Here is a 14,222-nt window from a genome sequence, read left to right on the forward strand (position 1 = left end):
GACTAAGACTCCTACATGGAAAACGGGGATAAGATCAATGATGTAGATCTAAAAATATTTTTTTAGGGTGGATACATATATTAACCATATAAAAATTTTGTATATGAGTTGATAAAAATAAATTTTCAAATGGACATAATCAATAAAATGTGCAATTAACAACAGAAAATTCAGATTTCAAAGTAAGCATTTATCTATCCTAACTAAAGCTTGAATCCGCAACTATAGGGTCAAAGGGGTGCTAAAGCGATGTGATGATGTCAAGACCTGTGCATTGTGCAGTAATGTTTTTAGGAGTAAAGATGGTAACAAACATCTATCCATTGGTAGAATTCATTAATGCATTACTGACAGTCCATATGGTCTTTATGCTCATCAATCCTCAAAACGAAATGGAAATTCTACCCCTATTTAAGACAAACCACATCAAAACGTGTATGATTACTAAATAAAATTATATTGTCGAGAAAAAAAATATATAGAAAAATTCTCTTCTAGCACGACTCTCTGCATTTGTATATAGCCTAGGTTTTGGTTTCAAGGCTATGGTTTGGCTAAGAAATTAGGTTCAAGTCTCGGATTATATTAAAAATAAGTTTTTCCTGTGATACTCTCCCCTCGGCCCTGTTGAGTCTTGCTCTCAGACAAAACTGCTATAAAATTTTATGCACAACACAGCACAATGGCTAAAGAGAATTCATCATTCACTAAATGCATACTTTTAAGCTTAAAACTATGGACATTTCATATATAATTTCCACAAGATTAAGTTTGTTTAATTTTGAGATTGCTATAAGGAGTTCTATGATCCAATCCTGTCTGCACTTTAATGCTATGACATATACAAAACTGGATTAAAAGATTTTTTGGGTTTCTTTCCAACAAGCACAATGTGGCAACTTATAGGATCTACTGTGGCGTAGCATGCATGCATATTATAGATACATTAGCTTCTTCTATCTACTTATTTGCATATAAATTGAAACTATTTAATAAATACCCTTTATAAGGGAATGGAGGGTGATTAGATCAATTCACAAAACATTAGTCAAAAGCATGAGCCCTTAATTTATAATTTTCTACACATGTTTTAGTGTAAAAAATTGTATATGCACAATGACACCTACATGCCATGAATTTCATACTCTACAGTAACAAATTAAATACATGAAGATTCTTAACTCAGCTGAATTAAAATCATTTTTCTCATATGTAACACTCCAAACATCGAGTTAATGACTAAAGTGTAAGGATTTAAAAGTTAACGATAAAATTTGATAAACTAAAAAGTTCAAGGACTAATTTTGAGAATTATTGTTTAGGACTTATTATCAAAGGTTGAAGGATTGAAGGGTAAAATGGTCCGTTGACAAGAAATGGATTAAAAATTCATTTTTAAGGGTTATTTAACATGTGATCAAGGGAGAAAGAAAGAAAGGAAAACTCAGGAAGCTTGCTCCTCTCTTCTTCTCTTCCCCATGAACCTCCATGCTAAGGTAAGAGATTTAAAAGTTGATTGTTTCTTTCATTTCTGAGTTGATTTTGGTTCTTTGGGTGATTTAGAAGCTTAATAAAGCCTAAGGATGAATTGAAACTAAGAGATTAAGGATTTAATGGTGATTTAATAAAATGATTTTTTAGGAGAATTGATTTAAATTGACTGTTTTTGGATTTTTTTAAGATATATTTGACTTGTCAAGGGTTTAATTAAGGGGATAGAAGTGTTAGAAAGGATTAAGAACAAGTTTGAATAATTGTTATGATTTTTAGTTTCAAGAGTTTCATGGAGAAATTGAGGTGTTAGAGGGGTTTTAATGGAAGTTAGTTGTAATAAGTGTAAATGAGTTTAAAGGCATGAATGGAGTCTAAGTAGAAGATTTTAATGAAGTTGGGTAAAATTTCGAAGGGAAATAGATGAATTATGGGTTAGGGTATCGGTACTGGAAGAACAATACCGATACTATAAGGTTAAATTGAAGGAAATAATATGAATTGAATAAACAATATCGATATTGGTTGAAGAAGTATCGATACTTATATGAAGGTATCGATACTTATATGAAGGTATCGATACCAAGGATAAGGTATCAATACTGTAAGTAAAGAAGAAATTCCAGAATGTCGAATTGGTATCGATACTGAAGTAAGTATCGGTACACTATAAGAGAAGTATTGGTACTACAGGTAGAGTACTGATACTATTCATGCTGAAATACTAAATTCGGGGTTTCATTGTGATTAAGTAAAAGTTAATTGGTTCAATATAATTGAGCTTCGATGTTCATGGGTCATATTAAATGTGTAGATTTGATTGAAAGCAAGTGTTGAACGAATGAATATGTAAAGTTAGTAAGCTACAGGGAAAGGATGTTTGCTTAGGACTTATGTGAGACAAAAGTATGTGCATTTTACTATCCTTTTAAATATAATAAGAGGAAGACTCGCGATGAGTCAACCTTGAATGTTTTGAAAGAAAATGTTTTGAAATTTTATTATGAAACACTTTGATCATACTTTGATAAATAAATTGTGAATAATTTAGTTCGTGAAGAGCCAAATCTTGAAAATTTGTTAATGTAAATTATTTGAATTATGACATTATCTTTTATGATAATTTGATATATTTTGTTTATGAAGTCTGACATGAAATGATATATAGATTTAAATATAATACTATGTGATATACTATGTAAAAGTTTCTACATGAAGATGATATGTGAAAATGTTTACATGAAGATGATATGTGAAAATGTTTATATGAAGATGTTCTATATGAAAATAATCTATGTGCTCAGCAAAAGTGATATGCGTGAAAGTGAACCATAGGTGAATGTACTTTATGAGAATAAGATACACTTTAAATAGTGAAATGAAAAATAATGATAAAGCTAAAGCCCAATGTATATGTATGAGAATTAGAGGTATAGTTGGCATGCCAAGAGTCGAGAGTTTTAAGTAGCACTTTTGTACAAGTCTATGTGCCACTTCGGTACAAACCTATGTGCACTTCGGTGCAAACCTATGTGGTTCTTCGGGATAAATATGTGGCACTTCGGTGCAAATTATGTGAGCTATGGTGACAACTTTAGTGCACAACCTCAATGTACTCAAATACCTAACGTTCTCAGTAGTATACGTTGGGCTATTAAAAAATAAATTAATATAAACTGAACAATTGATTAAAGTATACATTTTGTTATGAAAAGTAACTTGGAATTCTTTGAGAAATGTTTTCTATAAAATGTGTAAATAAATGTTTTATGATTTTATTATACTCATTATGCCTCACTAAGTCATAGACTTAGCGTGTGATTGTTTGCACACGTAGGATCCGAGCTTCGAGAAGTACGTTGAATATGCAAGAGCAAGACAATGTACTGGTGAGAATTATTAGATCAGAGAGAAATTTTGAATTGTATAAGTATTGATTTTGAAATGTTGTTGGCATGTACTAATTATGTTCTAAATTGTAGATGCTCTCATGTGTTTTAATTTTTTTTCCAATAAAAGTCAAATTTTAGTTAAAATTCTCAAAGAGTCAAAGAGTTGAAAAGTCAATGTGACACTTCAGAGTCGTATCATCCGGGTCGAGTACGGGTCGGGGGTGTTACATCATATTTTTCACTTTTATCTCTGCATCATTTTTCAACTTGAAGATTTACTAAAGGTTTCATAGTTCACTACTCTTCTACCTGGTTAAACGGTTATCAGAGAAAATGACTTAATATTGTTAACTCTTCCTGCAAGTCAATTTATTTTTAATTTGCTGACTGAACCATGATAGAGTGACAAAAGTTAACACTAATTTCGGGTTCGATCCTTGAACCATCTCTTCCTCTTATAAAACTAATCATTCTTAATCCTAGATATCCCTTGATTAACCATTTTCTAGATGGTTCAATACATATTTCATCGTTGTCATCATCTGGTATCTTAATTAGGTCATATATCATAATTAAATCTTTCTCATCATTTGGTTCAAGAAAAAAGCTCTAGTGCCGCTGCCAAAATTAATATTAGATAATTATCTCATAAAAATCATTAGCCAAAATAAGAGTATGGTACAAGAGGTTCCATCCAATGAATTCTGTACTGTAATTTAACGAATGGATTCTCGAGTACTTGAGACAAATTTAAGCCCAACTTCTCTTACATGCTGTCCGCTAATCATCAGACAGAAGCATATAGTGATGGAAACCTAGAGAAACAACCAAGCTAGTAGAGAAAAGGACATATATGGTTCAAGAGATCAGCAATTGAGTTGAGAGGTTCAAAAGAAAAGCAAGCATTCAAAGAGTTTTTATTTCCTCCATCAAACCTTAAATTAAACAACAAATTGAAACTGTAGCTTACATCTTCGATGCTCATGCGCTGCATATAAGCACTATGGTCCTTCGTTGCAAGTAAAGCAGGCCTCTCAGGGTTTTCCATATAGTCGAACTCATGAAAATCAAGACTGAAATCGATTAATTGTATGTGAATGAGATAATCAGATGTATGAAGGGCCTCATATATATGTGTGTGTTAGTGTGTATGTGTATTTATACGTTCTTGGATGATACCTGTTGAGAGGTCGACATTAGTTATAGCACAAAGGGTAGAGTGAGCCGTTTGCACCATTAGTATCCCAATTCTGGGACAAATTGGGGAAGCCATTACTGTCAAAGCTGTTGCAGCAGTTTGCATCCTTTGAAGTTGCAAGGCTTTGCTGATAACCCAAAATTGTAGATGGCTTCAACATCCTTCTGATTACTATAGATTTTTCGATGACATTTTCTCTTGATGCTGCACTAGGTTGTTCAACTTGATGAGCAACGACTTTAAAGGAAGACGATACCATGTTGTTGTGGCCATAAACTAAATGATCTGCAGGTTTCTTGGATGTTTCCAGTTGGGTCAAAGAACTCAATGGGTGAGTGCTTGAATCTGAACATATTTTCCACTCATGAGCACTGTTCATCTTTTCTCTAGTTCTTTCCCTTGCCCTTGCCCTTGCCCTTGCCCTTGTCTCTTTAAGAGGGGTTGCCGCTAATTTCTGTAACTTTTTCTCTTTTGAAACAACACCCACTAGCTCAAGTGAGTTGCTTTCTCCTTCATCGAAATCAAACTCTCGATTATTAGCCATCATTTCGATCTGATCATCATCATCGGAGACAAGAGACAACCTCTTTTGACCACCGGCACAACCAACATTTCCGTATTGCTTCATCTTCGTCAGCTCTTTAATGGCGTTCCTCGATTTCCTAAGCAGCCACTCCACCGTTTTGCTAGCTTTATCAAACCCTAACATGTCTTGAAGATCAAAGAAATCGCGGGCGATTTCTATGGACAGCCTCACCCTCCTATCCCTCACCCCTTTCGCAGTGCAAATCTTGCTGTGCCGATCTTTCTTCAGAGCCTTCTTGACGGGAAAAACAAACCCCGGACGAAGCCCACCACTAAAATCAAGTACTCCATGGTCCCCGTCCTCGTTCAAAAGCGCCATGTTGAGCAAAGTCTCGTTGAGGTTAAGCTGCTGAGGGGTTTGCAGCGGCGGGCAACAATGAAGAAGCCGACACCAGATCATGATGGTGGTGATTAAGGAGGACATTGTCATTAGGTTCGTGGCTTAAAAGAACTTGGGGAAGATGGTAAGATGAAGAAGAAGAAGAAGAAGAAGAAGGAGGAGGAGTAGGAGGAGGAGGAAGGTGAGAAAAAGGGTTGATATTATAGTTGTTAGCTGAGATTGGAAAGAACATCTTTGCTTAGACAAAACTAGTGTTGTTTGAGGAGGAGTTCAGTTGCTTTTAACAAAATTAGAAAAAATGTGGGGATTCGATCTGCGGAAGAAGAATTTAGACATGGACAAAGCACTGCAGGGAAGACAGGGGTTCTAGTTGTTTGCCTCGTGTTTCAGAACCGCATCCAAACTTAGCTTAGCGAGCTGCTATAAACACACTGAGCGAGACTATTTCACTTTTGGCCAATTTTTTTTCTCCTGAAATTTATGAACGCGTAATGTAACTTTATCGGAATAAGATTACGTACGGAAATAAAATTATTGAGAATGTTTTATTTTTATGTTTGTTTTGTTTAACAAAAATGTAAGATTACAGTGTCTGGTTAAAGAAATAAAATATTATTGAAATATATATATTTTATTAAATTATCCTTATTATATATTTATTTTTTAACAAGTTGAATTCTACTATAATATTACTATAATTAATTTATATAATTTCTTTAAAAAATTTAAATTCATAAAATTTATATAATTATGAATTTTTTTGTAAAATTGAAAATATAAATAGGTTTAATGAAATGGTAAAGATTTTTTTTGTAAATCTAAAATAGTTTAAAAATAAATTTTTAATTTAACCTTCGTATAATTTTTTTTATTCAACAACAGAAGAATGATATTTTTGAAAAAACAACTTAAGGGCATTTTAGTCCAAAATATCGAGAATGTAATAATACCTAAGGGAAGGGGATATTCTCATTCTAGATAATATAACCTAAAATACCACTGTTGGGAATAACTTATTATCGGAGTTGAGAATGTTTGCCAACCAAATGGGGGAATGACATTCCATTCCCCTAGTAATGTGAGATACCCTTAACCAAACGCCCCTAGAGTGCGTTCGGTTCAGGGAATGTAAGATTACCAATGGGAATAAAAGATTACCAACGAATAGGATTACTGAGAATGTTGTGTTTTGTGTTTGGTTAGTTTAGCATGAATGTAAGATTATCGTGTTTGGTTAAATGAATAAAAGATTATTGGTAATAAAAGATTACTGGGAGCTAGGAATGTTGGCCAACCAAACGGGGGAATGAGATTACATTCCCCTTGTAATTTCATATTACCTAAACCAAACACCCACTAAAAGTAATGGAAAGGCTATTACTGATATTTTAATTATATGAGTATTGTTTCAAATTTTAATTTATTATTTAATATAATGATGTATATGAATAAACATTTTTTATACAAATTGTCAATTATTTATATTTCTATACATATATCAAGAGATATTATACGGGAAAGCTAGGAATGGTAACGGGGTGGGTTTTGTTCCCTGTCCCAGAAATGAATCCCCGTCACCGTCCTGTTCCCCGTCGGGTTTTTTATTGAAGCGCTCTGTCGGGAATTGTTTTTGTCACATCCCCGAACCTTACCCGAAATGTTATACTCGAACCCGACCCAATCCCGTGAAAAACCGAGAAACCGTAGTTTTCATAAAAAAATAGAAAAAACGATCACAAAAAACTAGAAAATTAGTCTACATGATTTACAATTCAAACTACAATCATAAATTCAAACTCAATTCTAAATAATTATCTAAACTCTAAAATAAAACACATACATAATTAAAACAAACTTGTTCCGATATTCAAATCATACAACCAAGATGCATACGTAATATTAAGTCAAAGGGGATAACAAATACAAAGGGGAAAGTGGGAACTGGAACCTAGGTTAAATGTTTTGTTTGTATTATATATAATTAATATAAAAATATAAAATATTATATATATATATATATATAATCGGGACGGGGGCGCGGATACCTTGCCCTGAACCCGAAAAAATCCCTGAATTTTATCCCAAAACCTGACTCGACCCGATATTATTTAAACCCGACCTGACCCTAACTTAGTCGGATTTCAAGTTTCCCCGTCGGGTTCGGGTTGTTCTGCCATTCGTAGGGAAAACTATGAACTTATTACATATTATTTTAAGAAACTAAAGAAGTAAAAATCTAATTTTACTTAAATTTAAACTTATAAGAACCTAAAATGTTATTCAATCAAAATTTTGGGAGGCGTTCTTTATATACATTTGTCTATGATATTCCGTGTTTATCTATGTTGTAACTCATATTCTTTTACATGTGGTAATATTGTAATCATATAAGTGAAATAAAATTAATATAAAACTTTTAACTTAAGATCTGACATGTCAAATTATCAATAATTATAAATAAAATATGAAAGTGTATTTGAATGTATTATAAAGAAAATATTATCGACATTATAATGTTGATCTTTTAAATTAGTACACAATTATATATAGAAAACACTTCGGGGTCATCTAATAAATAACTTAACATGTTAACCTTAATTTTTAATAAATATTAATATATGCACATACGTGTCAAATTAAGCTCAACTGCATAAGATTATTTCAATATCTTTTACAACAACAAATAACATACAATTATTTATTTATTATATTTTCCATGTTCATATAATTCATCATTCAATAATATCAGTAAATTAAAACTCAATTAATAATTATTTTTGTAATGTTGTTAAAATTTTAATCTTATGTTTATTTTTAAAAGAAGTGTCTGCTTAGTGTAAAACTCAATGAGTTTTACATGAATTTTTCTAGGATTAATATTTTAAAAAATTAATTGTATTAATCATACATAAAATAAAATAATTTAATTTAATTATATTAAAAATTAAGTCTAATATCAACAATTAATTAATCTAATATTATAAGACGATAAATCATTTAAATATGATTAAAAATTTAATTCATGACACAATGAATAAAATAAACTTAATTAGTAATATTATCTAACACTACAATAAACTTGTATAATATTCAATTTTAATTAATCAAACTGAATCAATGTCAATTATTATAACAAAAACAAGAAGTGTAATAGAATATAAATTTATATAGAGAGAAGACAATAAATTAAATACAAAATGGAGAATAAATCAGGCACTAAAGGTCGGGAGTGGGGGGGGGGGAACTGTAGCAGTCATTTCACACTTTTAAACCCGTTAATTCAAACTTTAGACCATCTCTTGCGCCTTTTCAAGTCTTTTCAATGCCAGTTCAATCTTTAAATGGTTGTGGTTACTTTTTTTATTAGGTTGTCTTTTTGGTATAATACTTCACTTTGATTAATTCATATCGATACTCGTCACTCACGGCATTAATGACTTATTTGATTTTCACATATTATATAATATCAAATTATAAATTTTTTATTGCCCTTTTGGTTTTCAATATTTCAATTTAATTAATTTGGATTAATTTAAGTCACACACATAATTTTAATAATTTTAATAAGTGAGTCTTACAACATGAATTTACTATATATGCAATAAATCTAACTCTATATTTACTTAAGTTACATTAAACTACTTACTATTTGAACCAAAAATAATAAAATTTTAATTTATTAACTTATTTTGACACAAATATAATGTCTATGTACACATGATATCATATATTGTCCAACGTTTTTCTTTTTTTCCCTTTCTTCAATGTGAAATGTCCCTCTACTAACCCCTCTCTCTCTCTCCTTTTTAATGCTTTTTTAAAATTAATTATTAATTTAAAGTAAAACGATTGGATTATGGATTAATAAAAATGTTCAAATTAGATTCAGTCTATTCTAATTTAATTCGTGTATTCATATTCTAAAATTCAATAAACAAGTTATTAATGTGTATTAATCTCTGTAGATTTCAATTTTGATCACTCAATTATAAAATGTTCTAATTTTATCTTTAATTTTTTTCGAATTACTTTCTTTTATCTTTTGACAGTTAATCATTACTTATGTTCGACTATCGTTTACGATAAGATGCGTACTTAAACTGTTTCATTCTCTTATCTTTCTAATGAAGAGATTCAATAACTCGATTCTAGCATTACAATAAGAAACCAAAAAAAATCAAATTCTTGCCCGATAATAATAATAATAGCAATAATCCCCTCGATTACTGCTGATGAACAAGAAACCAAACAAAATCAAATTCTTGCCCGATAATAATAATAATAGAAATAATCCCCTCGATTACTGCTGATGAATGTATAAAAAAAGGAACCTTCTACAACAGCCCACATTGCATCAATGTAAACGTAAATCCATGCAACAAAAATTACAGCATAAAGAGTACATATCATATGAACTTCACTCATTACTGCTGTCCCTCGCCCGACTCGGGTTTGGAAGCTTCCTTGGTCTCGTCTCCGGCTTCGTCCTAAATCAAAGAAGACAAACATTCAATCACAGAACACCACATTCAAGCACATGCAAATCAACATACTATGTAAGTAATCCAACATCCCATGTAAAAAACTCTTATGGCTTGTTGACTTTAGACACAGAATTTTTATTACAGTAAATAAAACACAAAGATTTAGAAGGCTATGGAAGAAAACTCATGAGAGAGAGAGAGACCGTTATGTCGGATGTCCAAAGGGTCAGATTGTCCCGAAGAAGTTGCATGATCAATGTACTATCCTTGTAGGACTCCTCACCCAATGTATCCAACTCAGAAATAGCCCCGTCAAAAGCCTGCCAAATGAAGAACATCTCATTTTATGTTGGAAGACAAACAATCTTTAGACATTCAGTTCATCTCCTTGGAAATATTTCCGGATCTTCACATAAGAACAATCTAAAATCGACGTGTTGTACATGTATAGGGTAAATTAATAAACCTCATTAAAATGGATAACATTTTATGAAATACATAAAGCAATCCCCAACATCTTATTATGTAGACTCACTCCATGCTATAAAGAACCACAATTTATGATCAGAAAGTGTGGAGATATAGTCACTCCTTCAAGCTTCTTTTAAGCTCAGTGTCCATACCATCACAAGTATTAAACAGATTCCAAAATATATGGAGGAGTTAAAAGGTTCTCAGGCCAGCAACTCTAATAGATGTAATCAAAGTTGCATCAAAAGCAGATCAAGTGGGGGCATGATTACATTATAGCAATTTACTATAGCATCCTAAACACATGAGACTCTAGCAACAGAAGTTCAATAAACTGACAACTAAAACAGCATAATTCGGTTCATTATATGTTATGACTCAAAATAGACAAAACTACAAAAGAAGCCGTTATGAATTAGAAGAGAATAAACACCTGTTTTGCAAGATTGCAAGCACGATCAGGTGAGTTTAGGATTTCGTAGTAGAAAACGGAGAAGTTAAGAGCAAGTCCCAGCCTAATTGGGTGAGTAGGTGCTAGGTCACCGAGTGCAATATCCTTCCATCATGAACAGCATAAAAAGAAACTATGAACTTCTTATCAGAGGATGCTCAAAAAACTATAAAGAAATAACTCATTGACAAGATGTCATTATCAATTTCACCCACCTGAGCAGATTTGTAAGCCAACAAAGTGCTCTCAGCGGACTCCTTCCTCTCAGAACTAGTCTTAAGCTCAACAAGATACCTGTGATAATCACCCTTCATTTTAAGGTAAAACACCTTGGACTCAGCAGATGAAGCTGAAGGAACGAGGTGAGACTCAAGAAGGCTCAAAATCCCATCACATATCTTGCTGAGCTCAGCTTCAATCTTGGCCCTATACTCCTTGATGGTTGCAACATGATCCTCATTTCTTCTGCTCTCTTCTTTCTGCTCAATAGAAGAGATGATCCTCCATGAAGCCCTCCTCGCCCCAACAACATTTTTGTAAGCCACGGAAAGAAGGTTCCTTTCCTCGACGGTCAGCTCCACATCGACAGTTTTTGCAACTTTTTCCATGAACTCTACCATTTCCTCGTATCGCTCCGCCTGCTCAGCCAACTTGGCCATGTAAACATTTTCCTCTCGAGATGAATCAGTTAGCGACATCTTTATTATATCAATCTAATGTTTGATCCTGCAATACCAAATGATTTAAAATTTATCAAACATTTCTAACGAATTTTCATTTGTCTAAATGAATGCACCACAGTCGGGAAACCATTTGGAAACATTCTCATTCCTTTGTCCTAAAACATAAATTTTGAACTTTAAGTTCTTCCTATCTTCAAAAATTTTTAACTTTCAGATCAACTGAAAACAGGTACAACCTATCTTCAACATAAATTTTGAATTCCTTTTTGTTGTAGAGTTATTATTATTAGTATTATTATCATGTTGTGTATATTTAGCAATTACATAATAAAACTTTTTTTTCTTCTGAAAATAGCATAATAAAACTTGCACCTCTTAGATGGGCACGATTGTATGCATACTCAGGAGAGTGTGGCGCAGACGGATTAAGACTCGTTAACCCGACTAAATTAATAAAAAATTTACTCGATAAAATATTCTCTCCTAAAATCGACTGATTCATGATAATATAATTTTTCAAAATATTTGGTTGAGATTTCTAATTCATCATTCTTGACGTTTAAAGGCTCGATATACATTTGTTATTTAATTTGGTGCTTGTTTTTTTTTTTCCAAATTTGGTTCATGAATTTATTAAATATTATATATTTGGAATTTAATTTGATAAGTGTATCAAATGTGATGCTTATATTGTTTAGTTCAGGTGTGATACTTGAATTTAATAAATATTATACATTTCAGTATTTAAATGCATTCGTGATCATGACGTAGTTGTCATCATTTTATTGATTGTTAAAAAATTAATGTCGTTACAATTTATATGTCATGTTATCAATGGACATATAATATCATATGTTAAATACAAGTATCACTTATTAATTATCAATTAGATTAAGGATATGAAGTATTAGACCGTTAAATAAGATTTAAATTTTGATATTATAAATGAAACAAATTAAATTACAAAATCACTATATAATGAGTATTTATAACATCTGGTCTGAATTTATGACAAATTTATTAATACTTAACAATTATAATAAAAATATAAATATCACGTCAGAAAAATATTCAACTAAGTGCCACATTAGGCAAAAGTCAAATATTATATGTAAAATAATTATTATTTGATATAGTGATAGTAAAAGAAAATCTAGCAGCAGATAAATTAATAATTATTCATTAAATTGGGCGCGATAGAATGAGAACATAAAAATCTCTGGGGCAGAGAAAATGTTAAAAGAAGAAGAAGTTGGTGGTTAAAGGTTGAGTAGGCGACACCTAAACCTTTTGTCTTTAGTGTCGTACAATTATTTCTTCCATTCAAAGTGAAAAATCCCTCCATAAATTACCTTCAGGGGGTGCTTAAATCAAGGAAAAATTTATTATCAAATCTTTTCTGAATCACATATTTTTGTTTGGTTCAAAATCATTGTCTCAAAGGGGCAACAGAGCATTATCAACAGCACTATTATTTTTTGTTTTTTGCTTGGATTCCTGTGAACCTATTCCCTCGTCCATATTACGTATTTAACAACTCTTATTGTATATTTAGTTCACATAATGTAAGATTATTATTAAAAATAAAAGATTATCAGAGAATATAATTACTGAGAATGTTGTATTTTATGTTTGGTTGATTTAGTAGGAATGTAGGATTACCGTGTTTGGTTAAAAAAATAAAAGATTATTGGAATGTATATTTTACTAAATTGTCCTTATTATATATTTATTTTTTAACAAGTTGAATTCTATTATAATATTACTATAATTAATTTATATATATTCTTTAAAAAATTAAATTCATAAAATTTATATAATTTTTTTACAAAATTAAAATGATAAATAGGTTTAATAAAAGGGTAAAATTTTATTTTAACCCCTGAACTTCATATAAAATTATAATTATAGATTTTTTTTGTAAATCTAAAATAGTTTAAGGATAAATTTGTAATTTAACCTTCGTAGAATTTTTATTATTCAACGACAGAAGAATGATGATTTTGAAAAAATAAGTAAGGGCATTTTAGTCCAAAACGCCGGTAATCCAACAATACCTAAGGGAAGGGAGGTAATCACATTCCCGGTAATATACTCCAAAAAATCACTGTCGGCAATAAAATATTACCGGGAATAAGATTACCGGCCAACCAAACGGGAGAATGTGGATTTCATTTCCCCTGTAATAGGATATTACGTGAACCTAACGGGATCTTATGATTCTGGATGAAATTACCCCTAAAATAATTGAATAATTTTAAAATTATAATTTTTTATTCTTTTAAATTTGGTAATAAATTCTATGAATTTAGATTTTATAAATAAAAATATATAAATTAGAAATAATGAAATAATATATTTTTTATAAATATTTTATTTTAATATTAAGAATTCAATTTTTTTTAAATATATATCACATAAACAATTTGGTAAAATATATATTTTAGTAATCTTATATTTCTTTAATCAAACACTGTGATCTTACATGCTGTCAAACAAACTAAACAAGATAATATAACATTCTTAGTAATATATAAGTAATGCAACATTCCGATAATTTTATTACTACCTCTAAATAATTTATATATTTTATTCCTATATTTGCTGTCCCACTTTCTGTATCAAAA

General features: G+C 30.9%; 2 protein-coding genes across 2 annotated transcripts; both read right to left on the reverse strand.

Moving 5' to 3' along the window:
• Positions 1 to 4,579: 4,579 nt before the first annotated feature.
• Positions 4,580 to 5,485, reverse strand: LOC120126814 (transcription factor CYCLOIDEA-like). The gene has a single exon (XM_039144893.1). It carries the CDS (start codon positions 5,483 to 5,485, stop codon positions 4,580 to 4,582), a length of 906 nt encoding a protein of 301 aa, XP_039000824.1.
• Positions 5,486 to 9,884: 4,399 nt separating this feature from the next.
• LOC120126860 (14-3-3 protein 4-like) lies at positions 9,885 to 11,645 on the reverse strand. Its single transcript, XM_039144922.1, has 4 exons — positions 11,128 to 11,645; positions 10,895 to 11,017; positions 10,194 to 10,310; positions 9,885 to 9,993 (listed from the first exon to the last, which is right to left on the reverse strand). The coding sequence occupies exons 1-4, from the start codon at positions 11,608 to 11,610 to the stop codon at positions 9,931 to 9,933; spliced, it is 786 nt and encodes a 261-aa protein (XP_039000853.1). The 5' UTR covers positions 11,611 to 11,645; the 3' UTR covers positions 9,885 to 9,930.
• Positions 11,646 to 14,222: the final 2,577 nt, after the last annotated feature.

This window comes from Hibiscus syriacus, unplaced genomic scaffold, assembly GCF_006381635.1.
Source record: "Hibiscus syriacus cultivar Baekdansim isolate YM2019G1 unplaced genomic scaffold, ASM638163v2 tig00110462_pilon, whole genome shotgun sequence".
NCBI classification, from domain to species: Eukaryota; Viridiplantae; Streptophyta; class Magnoliopsida; order Malvales; family Malvaceae; genus Hibiscus; species Hibiscus syriacus.